Source organism: Salmo trutta, chromosome 5 (assembly GCF_901001165.1).
Source record: "Salmo trutta chromosome 5, fSalTru1.1, whole genome shotgun sequence".
NCBI classification, from domain to species: Eukaryota; Metazoa; Chordata; class Actinopteri; order Salmoniformes; family Salmonidae; genus Salmo; species Salmo trutta.
In genome coordinates this window covers 62,538,718-62,556,278 of record NC_042961.1, presented here as the reverse complement: position 1 = coordinate 62,556,278, position 17,561 = coordinate 62,538,718, and the positions used below count along the sequence as shown (strand labels likewise).

At 52.5% G+C, this 17,561-nt stretch overlaps 2 protein-coding genes across 2 annotated transcripts in view; both read left to right on the top strand.

The window, feature by feature from the left end:
• The first annotated feature begins 6 nt into the window (after positions 1-6).
• On the top strand, positions 7-2,941 carry LOC115194745 (mucin-5AC). Its single transcript, XM_029754659.1, has 2 exons — positions 7-763; positions 806-2,941. The coding sequence occupies exons 1-2, from the start codon at positions 322-324 to the stop codon at positions 1,405-1,407; spliced, it is 1,044 nt and encodes a 347-aa protein (XP_029610519.1). The 5' UTR covers positions 7-321; the 3' UTR covers positions 1,408-2,941.
• A 2,663-nt stretch (positions 2,942-5,604) lies between these two features.
• The window catches only part of LOC115194744 (F-box/WD repeat-containing protein 7), a gene marked incomplete at its 3' end in the record, with an annotated part of 46,142 nt that continues 34,185 nt past the window's right edge, over positions 5,605-17,561 (top strand). The window contains 3 exon segments of the mRNA XM_029754658.1: positions 5,605-5,831; positions 6,359-6,500; positions 6,585-6,977. Of these exon segments, the coding sequence (XP_029610518.1) occupies positions 6,429-6,500; positions 6,585-6,977 (465 nt within the window).

Here is a 17,561-nt window from a genome sequence, read left to right as displayed (position 1 = left end):
GGCGTCAACTCAAATCACAGCCCTCAGACAGCAACCACTGACCACAAACCTGGCACGGACCTGAACCAGACCACTGATCCTGACAACAACCACAAACAACCTAGTAGTCTGACCGCCAACCTTGAACGACACAATCTGGTTCCTAAGCTACAAGCGTTCGACCTCGTCTTGACCTCACACGGTCACGACCAGGGAGATGTCGTCACCGACACAGACCTGGAGAAGGACATTCCCAGGGACTCTCACCTCACGGATACACAGAAGAATTCCCAAGGGCGTTCTGAGGGGTGGGAACAGAGGGAGGAAGAGGTGGATGGTAGGATGGTGGCTGCAGGGATAGTGAACGAGGAGCCTCCTGTGGGTGAAGTAGAGGAGAAGGGTGTGTCTCAGACAGAGACGGATCGATCTCCATCCACAGCTATTATAGACCTCTCCTCACACGCACAGAGCGGTGACGACCACACGCACACTGACGAGGCTGAGAGTCCAACACACCAGGTATCCGCTTCTTCTATGGCTGAGACCCCAGCCAATAGCATGCCTTCGGAAACTCAACCCACCAATGAGTACTCAGTGCCTGTGTCCACCACTGACCAGTCAGTGCCTGTCTCCGATGAGTCATCGGTTCCAGCAGTGTCTACCTCCACCAATGAGCTGCCTGCGTCAGTCACCGCTGGTGCCTCTGATAGGTCAGCCCAGGGTACGAATCCCAAGACCAGCCAGGTCTTTAAGCCTTCCAGACCCGCCTCGACCACCACCACCACCAGCAGCAGCACCACCACCAGCACCACCACCACCACCAGCAGCAGCGTGCGAAAAACTGTCATCCGCACCCTCAACTCCTCAGAGAACCAGGGCATGAGGCGTGTGGTCCCTATCTTCAAGGCCGGTCGACGTGGCTCGATCCCGGGTAAACAGGTGGAGAAACCCCCTGGTCACCAGAGCTCTGGTCCACGGACCACCACCACCACCTCCTCTAACCCAGCCAACCGCTCTCTTAGACGGGCAGAGAGGAGCTCCGCCACACCCCGTCGTAATAGCCTCCAGGTCGACGACCCCAAGGCCGTGACTACCACGGGTGTCCACGGCAGTGCCCGAGACCAACCGCAACCTTCCACCCTCCAGAGGAAGCCGTCCGTCCGAAAGCCTCTCCGCCCCGTCGTCCCCAGACCGCCTCCAGAGGAAAAGATGTGTCGTTCCACCCTCCGAGCCCTCGCTGCCGCCGGTGGGGCTGTTCCAATAGCGGAGGGTGGAGGAGGTAACAGCCTCAGTGCCCCGTCGACCCCCTCCCACCGTGGAGGCGTCTCCAACCCCACCCCCCTCCCTGGATTTGCCAGAAAACACAGCCGCTTCCTCTTTCAGACGGACCGCTCTCGCCCCCCCGGGGAGTACCCTCACCCCTTCTAAAAACTCCCCCCGTTCATCCCCTGGCCCCTCTCCCGGACCCTCACCCCTCAGCCGGGCGGGGTCGTTGAGACACCACAGGGTAACTCCAGCGGGCCCCCCAGGCACAGACAACCCCATCAGGAGAACACAAAGTATCAAGGGACCCCTCCGCGCCCTGATCCCCAACCCCCTGCCCCCACAGACCCTCCCTGACTCGCTGGCGCAGCCTAAAGGGCATGCAGGTAAAAACAGCAGCAGTTTCTCTGACAAGTCCACCCACTACAGAGACTCCAGTAAAGCACTGAAACCCACCTGGAGATAGAGGCCTAGTTCCAATACCGACAACATACTTCCTTTTCCCCGGCCTAGTTCCAATACCGACAACATACTTCCTTTTCCCCGGCCTAGTTCCAATACCGACAACATACTTCCTTTTCCCCGGCCTAGTTCCAATACCGACAACATACTTCCTTTCCCCGGCCTAGTTCCAATACCGACAACATACTTCCTTTTCCCCGGCCTAGTTCCAATACCGACAACATACTTCCTTTTCCCCGGCCTAGTTCCAATACCGACAACATACTTCCTTTTCCCCGGCCTAGTTCCAATACTCACAACATATTTCCTTGTTTCCTTTTCCCCGGCCTAGTTCCAATACAAACTACATGCCACATCACTTATCTTATGTTCTCCAGATCTACAGGGTCGAGTCTTTCAAAATATATAGAAATAGAATTAAAAGGACTTTTTAAAGATGTAAATTAAGTCTAGATTTGTATTTTTGTGATTTATCTATCTCATAATGTTGTCATTGTATAAAATAAACTTTTCTACGTCCCAAATAGCCCTCTATTCACTTTATATTCACTTTAAATTCACCTTTAACCAGGGCCCATAGGGCTATAGTGCACAATGTAGGGAATAGGGGACCATTTGGGACAGATCCATGAGTAAGTTTGATCTAGCTGTGTTTTCTGTAAAGCCTGTTCCCAAATTTGTTTGTTTGTATTAGACCAACTCCCCTGATTTATCAATTGTCATGTCCTGGGCCTGTATTCATAAAGCCTCTCCTAGTAGGAGTGCTGATCTGGGATCAGATTGTGCTTCAGCCAACATGTCCTGGGCCTGTATTCATAAAGCCTCTCCTAGTAGGAGTGCTGATCTGGGATCAGATTGTGCTTCAGCCAACATGTCCTGGGCCTGTATTCATAAAGCCTCTCCTAGTAGGAGTGCTGATCTAGAATCAGGTCCCCCTTTTGTTTATATCATCTTGTTCATTGGCTGCCTTAAAACAGGCAGCCCAATTCTGATATTTTGCCCAGTCAAAAGACCAATTATTGCCAAATAGATCAGAATTGGGCTGCCTGTGTAAACGCAGGCCATCGTGATCTAAAATACTAACCTGATTCTAGATCAGCACTCCTCCTAGGAGAGGCTTTATGAATACAGGCCCAGGACATGTTGGCTGAAGCACAAACTGATCTGGGACCTGGCTATATCGTTTTTTTGTATATTTGATTAATGATACAATGAATAAACGTGTACACTTTAACCACTTGTTTAGAGACGTTGTCTGTGTGTGAAATGGTGCCCTGGTCAAAGATAGTGCCCTAGATAGGGACTAAAAAAGATATATATTTAACCTAGGTAAGTCAGTGACGGCCGACTGGGGAACAGTGGGTTACCTGCCTTGTTCAGGGGCAGAATGCCATTTTTACTTTGTCAGCTCGGGGATTTGATCCAGCAACCTTTCGGTTACTAGTCCAACGCTCTAACCACTAGGCTACCTGCTCTAAACACTAGGCTACCTGCTCTAACCACTAGGCTACCTGCTCTAACCACTAGGCTCTAACCACTAGGCTACCTGCTCTAACCACTAGGTTACCTGCTCTAACCACTAGGCTCTAACCACTAGGTTACCTGCTCTAACCACTAGGCTACCTGCCTCTAACCACTAGGCTACCTGCTCTAACCACTAGGCTACCTGCTCTAACCACTAGGCTACCTGCTCTACCCACTAGGCTCTAACCACTAGGCTAGCTGCTCTAACCACTAGGCTCTAACCACTAGGCTACCTGCTCTAACCACTAGGCTACCTGCTCTAACCACTAGGTTACCTGCTCTAACCACTAGGCTCTAATCACTAGGCTAGCTGCTCTAACCGCTAGGCTACCTGCTCTAACCACTAGGCTACCTGCTCTAACCACTAGGTTACCTGCTCTAACCACTAGGCTCTAACCGCTAGGCTACCTGCTCTAACCACTAGGCTACCTGTTCTAACCACTAGGCTACCTGCTCTAACCACTAGGTTACCTGCTCTAACCACTAGGCTAGCTGCTCTAACCACTAGGCTAGCTGCTCTAACCACTAGGCTACCTGCTCTAACCACTAGGCTACCTGCTCTAACCACTAGGTTACCTGCTCTAACCACTAGGTTACCTGCTCTAACCACTAGGCTACCTGCTCTAACCACTAGGCTACCTGCTCTAACCACTAGGTTACCTGCTCTAACCACTAGGTTACCTGCTCTAACCACTAGGTTACCTGCTCTAACCACTAGGTTACCTGCTCTAACCACTAGGCTACCTGCTCTAACCACTAGGCTACCTGCTCTAACCACTAGGCTACCTGCTCTAACCACTAGGCTACCTGCTCTAACCACTAGGTTACCTGCTCTAACCACTAGGCTACCTGCTCTAACCACTAGGTTACCTGCTCTAACCACTAGGCTAGCTGCTCTAACCACTAGGCTCTAACCACTAGGCTACCTGCTCTAACCACTAGGCTACCTGCTCTAACCACTAGGCTCTAACCACTAGGTTACCTGCTCTAACCACTAGGCTCTAACCGCTAGGCTACCTGCTCTAACCACTAGGCTAGCTGCTCTAACCACTAGGCTAGCTGCTCTAACCACTAGGCTACCTGCTCTAACCACTAGGTTACCTGCTCTAACCACTAGGCTACCTGCTCTAACCACTAGGCTACCTGCTCTAACCACTAGGCTCTAACCACTAGGCTACCTGCTCTAACCACTAGGCTCTAACCACTAGGCTACCTGCTGTAACCACTAGGCTCTAACCACTAGGTTACCTGCTCTAACCACTAGGTTACCTGCTCTAACCACTAGGCTACCTGCTCTAACCACTAGGCTACCTGCTCTAATCACTAGGCTATCTGCTCTAACCACTAGGCTCTAACCACTAGGCTACCTGCTCTAACCACTAGGCTACCTGCTCTAACCACTAGGCTCTAACCACTAGGCTACCTGCTCTAACCACTAGGCTACCTGCTCTAACCACTAGGCTACCTGCTCTAACCACTAGGCTCTAACCACTAGGCTACCTGCTCTAACCACTAGGCTAGCTGCTCTAACCACTAGGCTCTAACCACTAGGCTACCTGCTCTAACCACTAGGCTACTTGCTCTAACCACCAGGCTCTAACCACTAGGCTACCTGCTCTAACCACAAGGCTACCTACTCTAACCACTAGGCTACCTGCTCTAACCACTAGGCTACCTGCTCTAACCACTAGGCTACCTGCTCTAACCACCAGGCTCTAACCACTAGGCTACCTGCTCTAACCACTAGGCAAGCTGCTCTAACCACCAGGCTCTAACCACTAGGCTACCTGCTCTAACCACAAGGCTACCTACTCTAACCACTAGGCTACCTGCTCTAACCACTAGGCTACCTGCTCTAACCACTAGGCTACCTGCTGTGCCATTTCAGACGATGTGTTTTTCACAAAGAGCTTTTCTAAGAATCTGGTTTTCATCAGAAACATATTAAAATAATTCTTAAAATAGATTTTGTATTATAGTTTGTCCATATTTGTTTGTTACATTTTGTAAATAATAATTTAAAAAACAGCTTATTCCTCTCTCCAATGCTGCTCTCTCTCTCTCACACAGTGACTTGCGTTTTTTATACTCGGTCATAATGGTATGAGACTTCTGAATGTGAGAGAGTGTGATTCATTCAATATTCTTCCAAATAAAGGTTTTCATGTCAATATAAGCTTGTCTGTGTGAGTTTATAACCAGATAACCATGACATCTGTCATATCAGATCCTAGATACGTTTTAATATATTTTATTGATTTCTAATAGTTTGCCAAGCTTCATAAAAACCTCCCACCTTGTGGAATGTGTCATAACAAGGCGCCGGAGAGAGAGTGAACGCGACGTCATCACAGCACGACAACCACTTTGGGTTTCTCTAGCAGAAGATGAAAGAGACTGACAAGTGCCTCTTTCTCCGACCTATTTGAGCGGTTTATGTTTCTCTGTAGACTCCATGCCCTTCGCCGTCTGATGAACGGTTGTTAATGTATTTTACGTGGTGGGGGGGAAAAAAGGTTGCCAAAATCAGATTTATTTCGAGTGCAAAGACTGGATAAAACGCCACTGTATTTTAGCAACAACGGCCATCTGTTTCGGTGAAGGTGAGTTTATATGTGTGTTTAGATGGTATACATGAGTAAGCAAAGTGTCCACGTATTGCTTGGCGAGCTAAGTAGCTAGCTGTGTTTTAAAGAGAAGCGGTAACTTAACAATACACTGTTTAGCCTCCACTTCTAAGCTTAGACTTTAACCAGATGTTAGACTGTTTTATGCATTGTATACAACACATCGCACGCTAACTTCACACAATCTCACGCATGGTATTTGTTTGTTGTTTTTCAACGCGTGGGAAACAACATGCAAACCCACACACACACACGTGTGTAGGTGCATTGCCCCAATATCTCCTGGTCAGATCACACGTGTGTAGGTGCAGGGGAACAACTTCCTGCCTCTGTATGAAGTACTCCCAATTTCTAACCCACTTCCCCCCCCCCCCACCCCCCCTATTTCTTCTACTTTTATTACATCTGGGATGTTCATGTCTCCTGTTATCAAGTGTGAAGATGAGAGTAGTGTTGATGGGGTTTAAAATCTCTAAACCCCCTTCTCTCTTACCTTGTCTCAGTTTTATCGACCAGGATGGCCCAGCTCTCTTCTCCCATCTGAAGACGGTAGGACAGTAGTCTAGTCTGGAGATGAAGCAGGATCCAGTGACCAAGGGTGATGACAAAGCTACATCCTGTCCAGGAAGGATAGACTCTATTGGGGTAATGATGCTAGCCGGCACCCCCTCCTCCACTTCCACCCTCTCTTCTTCAATATCCTCCATCTCTTCTTCATCCTCCTTGCAGGAAGAAAGGAGAAAGGGAGATGAGGAGTTCATTTGTCGAGAGGAGGAGGAAGAGGGGGAGGTGGTCAGCGTTTCTATAGTGACCATAGCGGAGGAGTCCTGCCCTTCGGAACCGTTTGGAACTGTCGCCCACGTGGAGGTAGCAGCCAATGAGAGTGCGGTGAGGGATGGAGACTGCCGATCAAAAACTTCCCAAAGTACCCAGACTGAAGAAGAGGAGAAGCATGAGGAGGAGGAGGAGGAAGAAGAGATGGCTGAAGATGAGAGTGACCATTCTGCCCTGTTGCAGGAGGAGGAGGATGAGGAGGGAAGGAACCAGGTGTTTGTCTCGGATGACAACTTGGGGTTGTCGGACAGTCTGACCCCTGGAATACCAACACTCCTCAACATCAAGGTAAGAAATCAACCTTCCCCTCAAGTCTAATTCAGTCCAGAGACGCGATAGCTCGGTGTACCGTTGTCTCTGAGACACGACCGTGCACCTCCCCAAAATTACCATCCAACGCGGATCTGGGGCGTCTTCTATTAAAAAACAAATTGTGTTGACAATTAGATACATTTCTTGAGCTCCTCTGAGATTTAGAAAAGAATGAAATCCAACGATCCACGATTCTAGAACACTGCTGTGCCTTCCGGAACATGTTTTTAGATTTCCATCCAGACTACATGACAGATATGACATTTTTTACATTTTACATTTTAGTTATTTAGCAGACGCTCTTATCCAGTTGCAGACGCCATGTTCTACCAACTGAGCCACAGGGAAGACTATTACAACGCCCAGAGAGGCGTTTAAACACATCAGCCAACCACATTATATAATGTATACCATCTGATGGGCGACGGCTCAGTCGATGATGTGGCACGTAATCTGTTGGTTGGCGCAATGCATATGTTCTAAACAGGAACTGGTCCGTTACTGGGGGTTCTAGACAGGAACTGGTTCGTTACTGGGGGTTCTAGACAGGAACTGGTTCGTTACTGGGGGTTCTAGACAGGAACTGGTCCGTTACTGGGGGTTCTAGACAGGAACTGGTTCGTTACTGGGGTTTCTAGACAGGAACTGGTTCGTTACTGGGGGTTCTAGACAGGAACTGGTTCGTTACTGGGGGTTCTAGACAGGAACTGGTTCGTTACTGGGGGTTCTAGACAGGAACTGGTCCGTTACTGGGGGTTCTAGACAGGAACTGGTCCGTTACTGGGGGTTCTAAACAGGAACTGGTCCGTTACTGGGGGTTCTAGACAGGAACTGGTCCGTTACTGGGGGTTCTAGACAGGAACTGGTTCGTTACTGGGGGTTCTAGACAGGAACTGGTCCGTTACTGGGGGTTCTAGACAGGAACTGGTCCGTTACTGGGGGTTCTAGACAGGAACTGGTTCGTTACTGGGGGTTTGCTGAATGAGAGTAGAGCAGCTCTTCTGATGGTAATGACCTGCCCCCTATTGGCTGAAGCATGGTTTTTACACCCAACCTGCCTCCCTATTGGCTGAAGCGTGGTATTACACCCAACCTGCCCCTCTATTGGCTGAAGCGTGGTATTACACCCAACCTGCCCCTCTATTGGCTGAAGCGTGGTATTACACCCAACCTGCCCCTCTATTGGCTGAAGCGTGGTATTACACCCAACCTGCCCCTCTATTGGCTGAAGCGTGGTATTACACCCAACCTGCCCCCCTATTGGCTGAAGCGTGGTATTACACCCAACCTGCCCCCCTATTGGCTGAAGTGTGGTATTACACCCAACCTGCCCCTCTATTGGCTGAAGTGTGGTATTACACCCAACCTGCCCCTCTATTGGCTGAAGTGTGGTATTACACCCAACCCAGGATGGCCAGTTGAAAGGGGCTGTGTGTATATCAGCAGGATGGCCAGTTGAAAGGGGCTGTGCGTATCAGCAGGATGGCCAGTTGTAAGGGGCTGTGTGTATCAGCAGGATGGCCAGTTGAAAGGGGCTGTGTGTATCAGCAGGATGGCCAGTTGAAAGGGGCTGTGTGTATCAGCAGGATGGCCAGTTGAAAGGGGCTGTGTGTATCAGCAGGATGGCCAGTTGAAAGGGGCTGTGTGTATCAGGATGGCCAGTTGAAAGGGGCTGTGTGTATTAGGATGGCCAGTTGTAAGGGGCTGTGTGTATCAGCAGGATGGCCAGTTGAAAGGGGCTGTGTGTATCAGCAGGATGGCCAGTTGTAAGGGGCTGTGTGTATTAGGATGGCCAGTTGTAAGGGGCTGTGTGTATCAGGATGGCCAGTTGAAAGGGGCTGTGTGTATTAGGATGGCCAGTTGTAAGGGGCTGTGTGTATCAGCAGGATGGCCAGTTGAAAGGGGCTGTGTGTATCAGCAGGATGGCCAGTTGTAAGGGGCTGTGTGTATTAGGATGGCCAGTTGTAAGGGGCTGTGTGTATCAGCAGGATGGCCAGTTGAAAGGGGCTGTGTGTATCAGCAGGATGGCCAGTTGTAAGGGGCTGTGTGTATCAGGATGGCCAGTTGTAAGGGGCTGTGTGTATCAGGATGGCCAGTTGAAAGGGGCTGTGTGTATCAGCAGGATGGCCAGTTGAAAGGGGCTGTGTGTATCAGCAGGATGGCCAGTTGAAAGGGGCTGTGTGTATTAGGATGGCCAGTTGTAAGGGGCTGTGTGTATCAGCAGGATGGCCAGTTGAAAGGGGCTGTGTGTATTAGGATGGCCAGTTGTAAGGGGCTGTGTGTATTAGGATGGCCAGTTGTAAGGGGCTGTGTGTATCAGCAGGATGGCCAGTTGAAAGGGGCTGTGTGTATCAGCAGGATGGCCAGTTGTAAGGGGCTGTGTGTATTAGGATGGCCAGTTGTAAGGGGCTGTGTGTATCAGCAGGATGGCCAGTTGAAAGGGGCTGTGTGTATCAGCAGGATGGCCAGTTGTAAGGGGCTGTGTGTATTAGGATGGCCAGTTGTAAGGGGCTGTGTGTATCAGCAGGATGGCCAGTTGAAAGGGGCTGTGTGTATCAGCAGGATGGCCAGTTGAAAGGGGCTGTGTGTATCAGGATGGCCAGTTGTAAGGGGCTGTGTATATCAGCAGGATGGCCAGTTGAAAGGGGCTGTGTGTATCAGCAGGATGGCCAGTTGAAAGGGGCTGTGTGTATCAGCAGGATGTCCAGTTGTAAGGGGCTGTGTGTATCAGCAGGATGGCCAGTTGTAAGGGGCTGTGTGTATTAGGATGGCCAGTTGTAAGGGGCTGTGTGTATCAGCAGGATGGCCAGTTGAAAGGGGCTGTGTATATCAGCAGGATGGCCAGTTGTAAGGGGCTGTGTGTATTAGGATGGCCAGTTGAAAGGGGCTGTGTGTATCAGCAGGATGGCCAGTTGAAAGGGGCTGTGTGTATTAGGATGGCCAGTTGAAAGGGGCTGTGTGTATCAGCAGGATGGCCAGTTGTAAGGGGCTGTGTGTATTAGGATGGCCAGTTGTAAGGGGCTGTGTGTATCAGCAGGATGGCCAGTTGTAAGGGGCTGTGTTTATTAGGATGGCCAGTTGTAAGGGGCTGTGTGTATCAGCAGGATGGCCAGTTGTAAGGGGCTGTGTGTATTAGGATGGCCAGTTGAAAGGGGCTGTGTGTATCAGCAGGATGGCCAGTTGAAAGGGGCTGTGTGTATCAGCAGGATGGCCAGTTGAAAGGGGCTGTGTGTATCAGCAGGATGGCCAGTTGAAAGGGGCTGTGTGTATTTTATATATATATATTTTAATTGAACCTTTTTATTTAACTAGGCAAGTCAGTTAAGAACAAATTCTTATTTACAGTGACGGTCTAGGAACAGTGGGTTAACTGCTAACTTGTTCAGGCAGAATGACAGATTTTTACCTTGTCAGCTCGGGGTTTCGATATATGTATTGGCAGAATGGCCTGTTGAAGGGTGGGAGGTGTGTATTCTCAATGTTTCCTGTTCAGAGCAGTTCATACTGGGTAGTATACAGTACCAGTCGAAGGTTTGGACACACCTAGGGGTCTACATTGTAGAATAATAGTGAAGACATTAGTGGGACAACAAAAGCCTTGCTCTCATTGGCAATTTGAAGTGACTCAAATCCTATTTGTTTGCAGATACGATTCGAATCTGTTTATTTTTCCTGCAATCTGAACTGCCAAAAAGCATATGGAATCGGATATTTCAAACCACTTTTCTGATACAAAAATCTGATTTCTGACCATGTGACTTGTCTGAATGGTCAAATCTGATTTATTTGCCCTCCAGTAGTTTAGCGTTTGTTGTTTGCTGCTACTCTGTTAACAGTTTGACAAGAACATGTGGTAACTAACTAGCATGTTAACTGTTTACAAATGACTGAATGTGCTAGAAAGCTAAATGGCTAGCTAGCTGACTGCTGTTGGCTAGCTAGTTGGGCTGCTGTGGCTACCTAGCTAGCTAGTTGGACTGCTGTGGCTACCTAGCTAGCTAGTTGGACTGCTGTGGCTACCTAGCTAGCTAGTTGGACTGCTGTGGCTGGCTAGCTAGCTGACTGCTGTTGGCTGGCTAGCTAGCTGACTGCTGTTGTGGCTGGCTGGCTAGTTGACTGCTGTGGCTGGCTGGCTAGTTGACTGCTGTGGCTGGCTGGCTAGTTGACTGCTGTGGCTGGCTGGCTAGTTGACTGCTGTGGCTGGCTGGCTAGCTGACTGCTGTGGCTGGCTGGCTGACTGCTGTGGCTGGCTGGCTGGCTGACTGCTGTGGCTGGCTGGCTAGCTGACTGCTGTGGCTGGCTGGCTAGCTGACTGCTGTGGCTGGCTGGCTAGCTGACTGCTGTGGCTGGCTGGCTAGTTGACTGCGGCTGGCTAGTTGACTGCGGCTGGCTAGCTGGCTAGTTGACTGCGGCTGGCTGGCTAGTTGACTGCTGTTGGCTGGCTGGCTAGTTGACTGCGGCTGGCTAGCTGACTGCTCTGGCTGGCTGGCTGGCTAGCTGACTGCTGTGGCTGGCTGGCTGGCTAATTGACTGCTGTGGCTGGCTGGCTGGCTATTTGACTGCTGTGGCTGGCTGGCTGGCTGGCTATTTGACTGCTGTGGCTGGCTGGCTGGCTATTTGACTGCTGTGGCTGGCTGGCTGGCTATTTGACTGCTGGCTGGCTGGCTGGCTAGTTGACTGCTGGCTGGCTGGCTGGCTAGTTGACTGCTGTGGCTGGCTGGCTAGTTGACTGCTGTGGCTGGCTGGCTGGCTGGCTGGCTATTTGACTGCTGTGGCTGGCTGGCTGGCTAGTTGACTGCTGGCTGGCTGGCTAGTTGACTGCTGTGGCTGGCTGGCTGGCTGGCTGGCTAGTTGACTGCTGTGGCTGGCTGGCTGGCTAGTTGACTGCTGGCTGGCTGGCTGGCTAGTTGACTGCTGGCTGGCTGGCTGGCTAGTTGACTGCTGTGGCTGGCTGGCTGGCTAGTTGACTGCTGTGGCTGGCTGGCTGGCTAGTTGACTGCTGTTGGCTGGCTAGTTGACTGCTGGCTGGCTATTTGACTGCTGGCTGGCTGGCTGGCTATTTGACTACTGGCTGGCTGGCTGGCTAGTTGACTGCTGGCTGGCTGGCTGGCTAGTTGGCTGGCTGGCTGGCTGGCTGGCTAGTTGACTGCTGTGGCTGGCTATTTGACTGCTGTGGCTGGCTGGCTGGCTAGTTGACTGCTGGCTGGCTGGCTAGTTGACCGCTGTGGCTGGCTGGCTGGCTGGCTATTTGACTGCTGTGGCTGGCTGGCTGGCTAGTTGACTGCTGTGGCTGGCTGGCTGGCTAGCTGGCTAGTTGACTGCTGTTGGCTGGCTAGTTGACTGCTGGCTGGCTAGTTGACTGCTGGCTGGCTGGCTATTTGACTGCTCTGGCTGGCTGGCTGGCTGGCTGGCTGGCTAGTTGACTGCTGTGGCTGGCTGGCTGGCTGGCTAGTTCACTGCTGTGGCTGGCTGGCTAGTTGACCGCTGTGGCTGGCTAGTTGACTGCTGTTGGCTGGCTGGCTAGTTGACTGCTGTGGCTGGCTGGCTAGTTGGCTGCTGTGGCTGGCTGGCTAGTTGACTGCTGTGGCTGGCTGGCTAGTTGGCTGCTGTGGCTGGCTGGCTAGTTGGCTGCTGTGGCTGGCTGGCTAGTTGACTGCTGTGGCTGGCTGGCTAGTTGGCTGCTGTGGCTGGCTGGCTATTTGACTGCTGGCTGGCTGGCTGGCTAGTTGACTGCTGTGGCTGGCTGGCTGGCTAGTTGACTGCTGTTGGCTGGCTAGTTGACTGCTGTTGGCTGGCTAGTTGACTGCTGGCTGGCTAGTTGACTGCTGGCTGGCTGGCTATTTGACTGCTCTGGCTGGCTGGCTGGCTGGCTGGCTGGCTAGTTGACTGCTGTGGCTGGCTGGCTGGCTAGTTCACTGCTGTGGCTGGCTGGCTAGTTGACCGCTGTGGCTGGCTAGTTGACTGCTGTTGGCTGGCTGGCTAGTTGACTGCTGTGGCTGGCTGGCTAGTTGGCTGCTGTGGCTGGCTGGCTAGTTGACTGCTGTGGCTGGCTGGCTAGTTGGCTGCTGTGGCTGGCTGGCTAGTTGGCTGCTGTGGCTGGCTGGCTAGTTGGCTGTTGTGGCTGGCTGGCTGGCTGGCTATTTGACTACTGGCTGGCTGGCTGGCTAGTTGACTGCTGGCTGGCTGGCTGGCTAGTTGGCTGGCTGGCTGGCTGGCTGGCTAGTTGACTGCTGTGGCTGGCTATTTGACTGCTGTGGCTGGCTGGCTGGCTAGTTGACTGCTGGCTGGCTGGCTAGTTGACCGCTGTGGCTGGCTGGCTGGCTGGCTGGCTATTTGACTGCTGTGGCTGGCTGGCTGGCTAGTTGACTGCTGTGGCTGGCTGGCTGGCTGGCTGGCTAGTTGACTGCTGTTGGCTGGCTAGTTGACTGCTGGCTGGCTAGTTGACTGCTGGCTGGCTGGCTATTTGACTGCTCTGGCTGGCTGGCTGGCTGGCTGGCTGGCTGGCTGGCTAGTTGACTGCTGTGGCTGGCTGGCTGGCTGGCTAGTTCACTGCTGTGGCTGGCTGGCTAGTTGACCGCTGTGGCTGGCTAGTTGACTGCTGTTGGCTGGCTGGCTAGTTGACTGCTGTGGCTGGCTGGCTAGTTGGCTGCTGTGGCTGGCTGGCTAGTTGACTGCTGTGGCTGGCTGGCTAGTTGGCTGCTGTGGCTGGCTGGCTAGTTGGCTGCTGTGGCTGGCTGGCTAGTTGACTGCTGTGGCTGGCTGGCTAGTTGGCTGCTGTGGCTGGCTGGCTAGTTGACTGCTGTGGCTGGCTGGCTAGTTGACTGCTGGCTGGCTGGCTGGCTGGCTAGTTGACTGCTGTGGCTGGCTGGCTGGCTAGTTGACTGCTGTTGGCTGGCTAGTTGACTGCTGGCTGGCTAGTTGACTGCTGGCTGGCTGGCTATTTGACTGCTCTGGCTGGCTGGCTGGCTGGCTGGCTGGCTGGCTAGTTGACTGCTGTGGCTGGCTGGCTGGCTGGCTAGTTCACTGCTGTGGCTGGCTGGCTAGTTGACCGCTGTGGCTGGCTAGTTGACTGCTGTTGGCTGGCTGGCTAGTTGACTGCTGTGGCTGGCTGGCTAGTTGGCTGCTGTGGCTGGCTGGCTAGTTGGCTGCTGTGGCTGGCTGGCTAGTTGGCTGCTGTGGCTGGCTGGCTAGTTGACTGCTGTGGCTGGCTGGCTAGTTGACTGCTGTGGCTGGCTGGCTAGTTGACTGCTGTGGCTGGCTGGCTGGCTGGCTAGTCGACTGCTGTGGCTGGTTGGCTGGCTGGCTGGCTAGTTGACTGTTGTGGCTGCTGTGGCTGGTTGGTTGGCTGGTCTGATCCTTTGAGGCGTTAAATGTTCTTACACTATGATTTTAAACATTCTAATCAACTGGGAAACGGCAGTGGTTGTTACCACCTCAGCTCGCTACGTCACTGAGAAGAAGCACGAGCACCCCCACCAATCAGCCCGCACACACCCGGCGTTACTATGACAACTAGCGTAGCCATGTCAGCAAATGACTGTTGTGTGAACACACACACACACACACATCCAATTTGGTCACTAGGTTCCCGAGTGGCGCAGTGGTCTAAGGCACTGCATCTCAGTGTGTTACTACAGTCCCTGGTTCGATTCCCGGCTGAATCACATCCGGCCGTGATTGGGAGTCCCATAGGGCGGCGCACCGTTGACCTCGTCGCCTGGGTTTGGCCGTTGTTCTTAACTGTGTTGCCTAGTTAAATAAAAAACTTGTAACTTGCTGTTTGGACAGACAGTATTCCAGAAATGGATTTGATCAATAAGGCCTGCAATGTGAACAAGGCTTCAGTATCAAATAATTTCACAATATTTAACTATGGATGCCATCCCCACCCCATCACTACATTCGGTCTTCCTGACTGGTGTGTTCAGTGAGGCGACATGATTCTACGATTCAAGATAGAAATGTAATGTGTAGATAGTTGACTTGATTATCATACATAATAGAGAATCATATCTGTTCTACTCAATACATTTCTATCTGATTGTGAATTCTCTGTGATGTTGTTGCGTTGGCGTTCCACGGTCTTGTTCTAGAGGCGTGTTGGATGTCTGTTTCCTCCTCCGCTCCGTCCCTTGCCTCCTTTCCTCCTCTGCTCCGTCCCTTGCCTCCTTTCCTTCCCTGCTCTGAGGCAGCACAGGAGAGGGCCTTTTTTTTTTGACGTGACAGCTGTCACACAAATGCACAAAAACGCTGCTGGACATTCTGAAGACAGGGAGCCTCCCCCTCTCGCTCCCTCCCCCCTCCCTCCCTCTCCCTCCCTCTCGCTCCCTCCCTCTCGCTCGCTCCCTTCCTCTCGCTCGCTCCCTTCCTCTCGCTCCCTCCCTCCCTCTCGCTCCCTCCCTCTCGCTCCCTCCCTCCTCTCTCCCTCCCTCTTGCTCCCTCCCTCCCTCTCCCTCCCTCTCGCTCCCTCCCTCCCTCCCTCCTCGCTCCCTCCCTCCCTCCCTCTCGCTCCCTCCCTCCCTCTCCGCTCGCTCCCTCCCTCCCTCTCGCTCCCTCCCTCCCTCCCTCCCTCTCGCTCCCTCCCTCCCTCTCGCTCCCTCCCTCTCGCTCCCTCCCTCCCTCTCGCTCCCTCCCTCCCTCTCGCTCCCTCCCTCCCTCTCGCTCCCTCCCTCCCTCTCGCTCCCTCCCTCTCGCTCCCTCCCTCCCTCTCGCTCCCTCCCTCCCTCTCGCTCCCTCCCTCTCGCTCCCTCCCTCCCTCTCGCTCCCTCCCTCCCTCTCCCTCCCTCTCGCTCCCTCCCTCCCTCTCCCTCCCTCCCTCCCCCTCTCGCTCCCTCCCTCTCCCCCTCCCTCCCCCTCTCCCTCCCTCCCCTCCCTCCCTCCCTCCCCCTCTCGCTCCCTCCCCTCCCTCCCTCCCTCCCCTCTCGCTCCCTCCCCTCCCTCCCTCCCTCCTCCTCTCGCTCCCTCCTCTCGCTCCCTCCTCTCGCTCCCTCCCTCTCGCTCCCTCCTTCTGTAGTTTTGTTTTGGTTTCCTTGTGTACTCGGCTTCGTTGTGTTTAGAGTCATCACAGTAGATTAGTGTGAATGGTGTTGGTTCCTCTGTGCAGTTATCACCTAGGCCACCAGGTGGCCCCAGATACCTGGCTAGTAGCTAGTCCCCAACACTGACTACACACTACCACCAGGGGACCCAGATACCTGGCTAGTAGCTAGTCCCCAACACTGACTACACACTACCACCAGGTGGCCCCAGATACCTGGCTAGTAGCTAGTCCCCAACACACGGGGCCCGGTCGGAACTGTGGTTTCCGGGGGGGTTTCCGGTGGGAACTGTGGTAAATGTTTGAATATGAGGTTTTATTAGCTCCTCCATTTACAGGAGGATGATTGTTTCTGTTATTAACCTCTGAAAGGAAAATGTCCGGTCCTTGTATGTTCTGTTGATCACGTCATTTTAACGTTTTGAATTTATTTTATAGTTTGACTGGTTAATGAGGGTAGCTTAGTCGACAGCAAAACTGACTGAAATTTGCATCCCTAACTTAATCAATCAAATGTATTTCTAAAGTCCTTTTTTTACATTCGCAGATGTCACAGAAACTATAAAGAAACCCAGCCTAAAACCCCCCAAACAGCAAGCCATGCAGGTGTAGAAGCACGGTGGCTAGGAAAAACTCCCTAGAAAGGCCAGAACCCAGGAAGAAACCTAGAGAGGAACCAGGCTATGAGGGGTGGCCAGTCCTCTTCTGGCTGTGCCGGGTGGAGATTAGAAACCTAGAGAGGAACCAGGCTATGAGGGGTGGCCAGTCCTCTTCTGGCTGTGCCGGGTGGAGATTAGAAACCTAGAGAGGAACCAGGCTATGAGGGGTGGCCAGTCCTCTTCTGGCTGTGCCGGGTGGAGATTATAACAGAACATGGTCAAGATGTTAAAATGTTCATAAATGACCAGCAGGGTCAAATAATAATAATCATCACAGTAGTTGTCGAGGGTTCAACAAGTCAGCACCTCAGGAGTAAATGTCAGTTGTTGCTATTGGATTCATATCCCCCCCAGCTCTAGCTACGTTACACGCTGATGTTATGTTGCTTACTGACCCGTTTCATCCTAACATGGTTGGTGCCGACGTGGATAACAATATCCCTATACTCTCTACACTCGCCAGTTTTATCTTTAGCGAGCACCGTCTTTAGATTAGCCTTAACGTCCGAAGCCCTGCCCCCTGGTAAACAGTGTATGATCGCTGGATGATTAGTTTTAAGTCTAATACTGCGGGTAATGGAGTCGCCAATGACTAGGGTTTTCAATTTGTCAGAGCTAATGGTGAGAGGCTTCGGCGTCTCAGACCCCATAACGGGTGGAGGAGGAGAGACCAGAGAAGGCTCAGACCCCGTAACGGGAGGGGGAGAGACCAGAGAAGGCTCAGACCCCGTAACGGGTGGAGGAGGAGAGACCAGAGAAGGCTCTGACCCCGTAACGGGTGGAGGAGGAGAGACCAGAGAAGGCTCAGACCCCGTAACGGGTGGAGGAGAGACCTGAGAAGGCTCAGACCCCGTAACGGGTGGA

Excerpts from the sequence above, each read along its gene's own strand:
- LOC115194745 (XM_029754659.1), top strand. The coding sequence starts at position 322 with ATGGTGGCTGCAGGGATAGTGAACGAGGAGCCTCCTGTGGGTGAAGTA. Across the intron at positions 764-805 it reads CGCCTCGACCACCACCACCA|GCAGCGTGCGAAAAACTGTC; the intron begins CCAGCAGCAGCA and ends CCACCACCAGCA.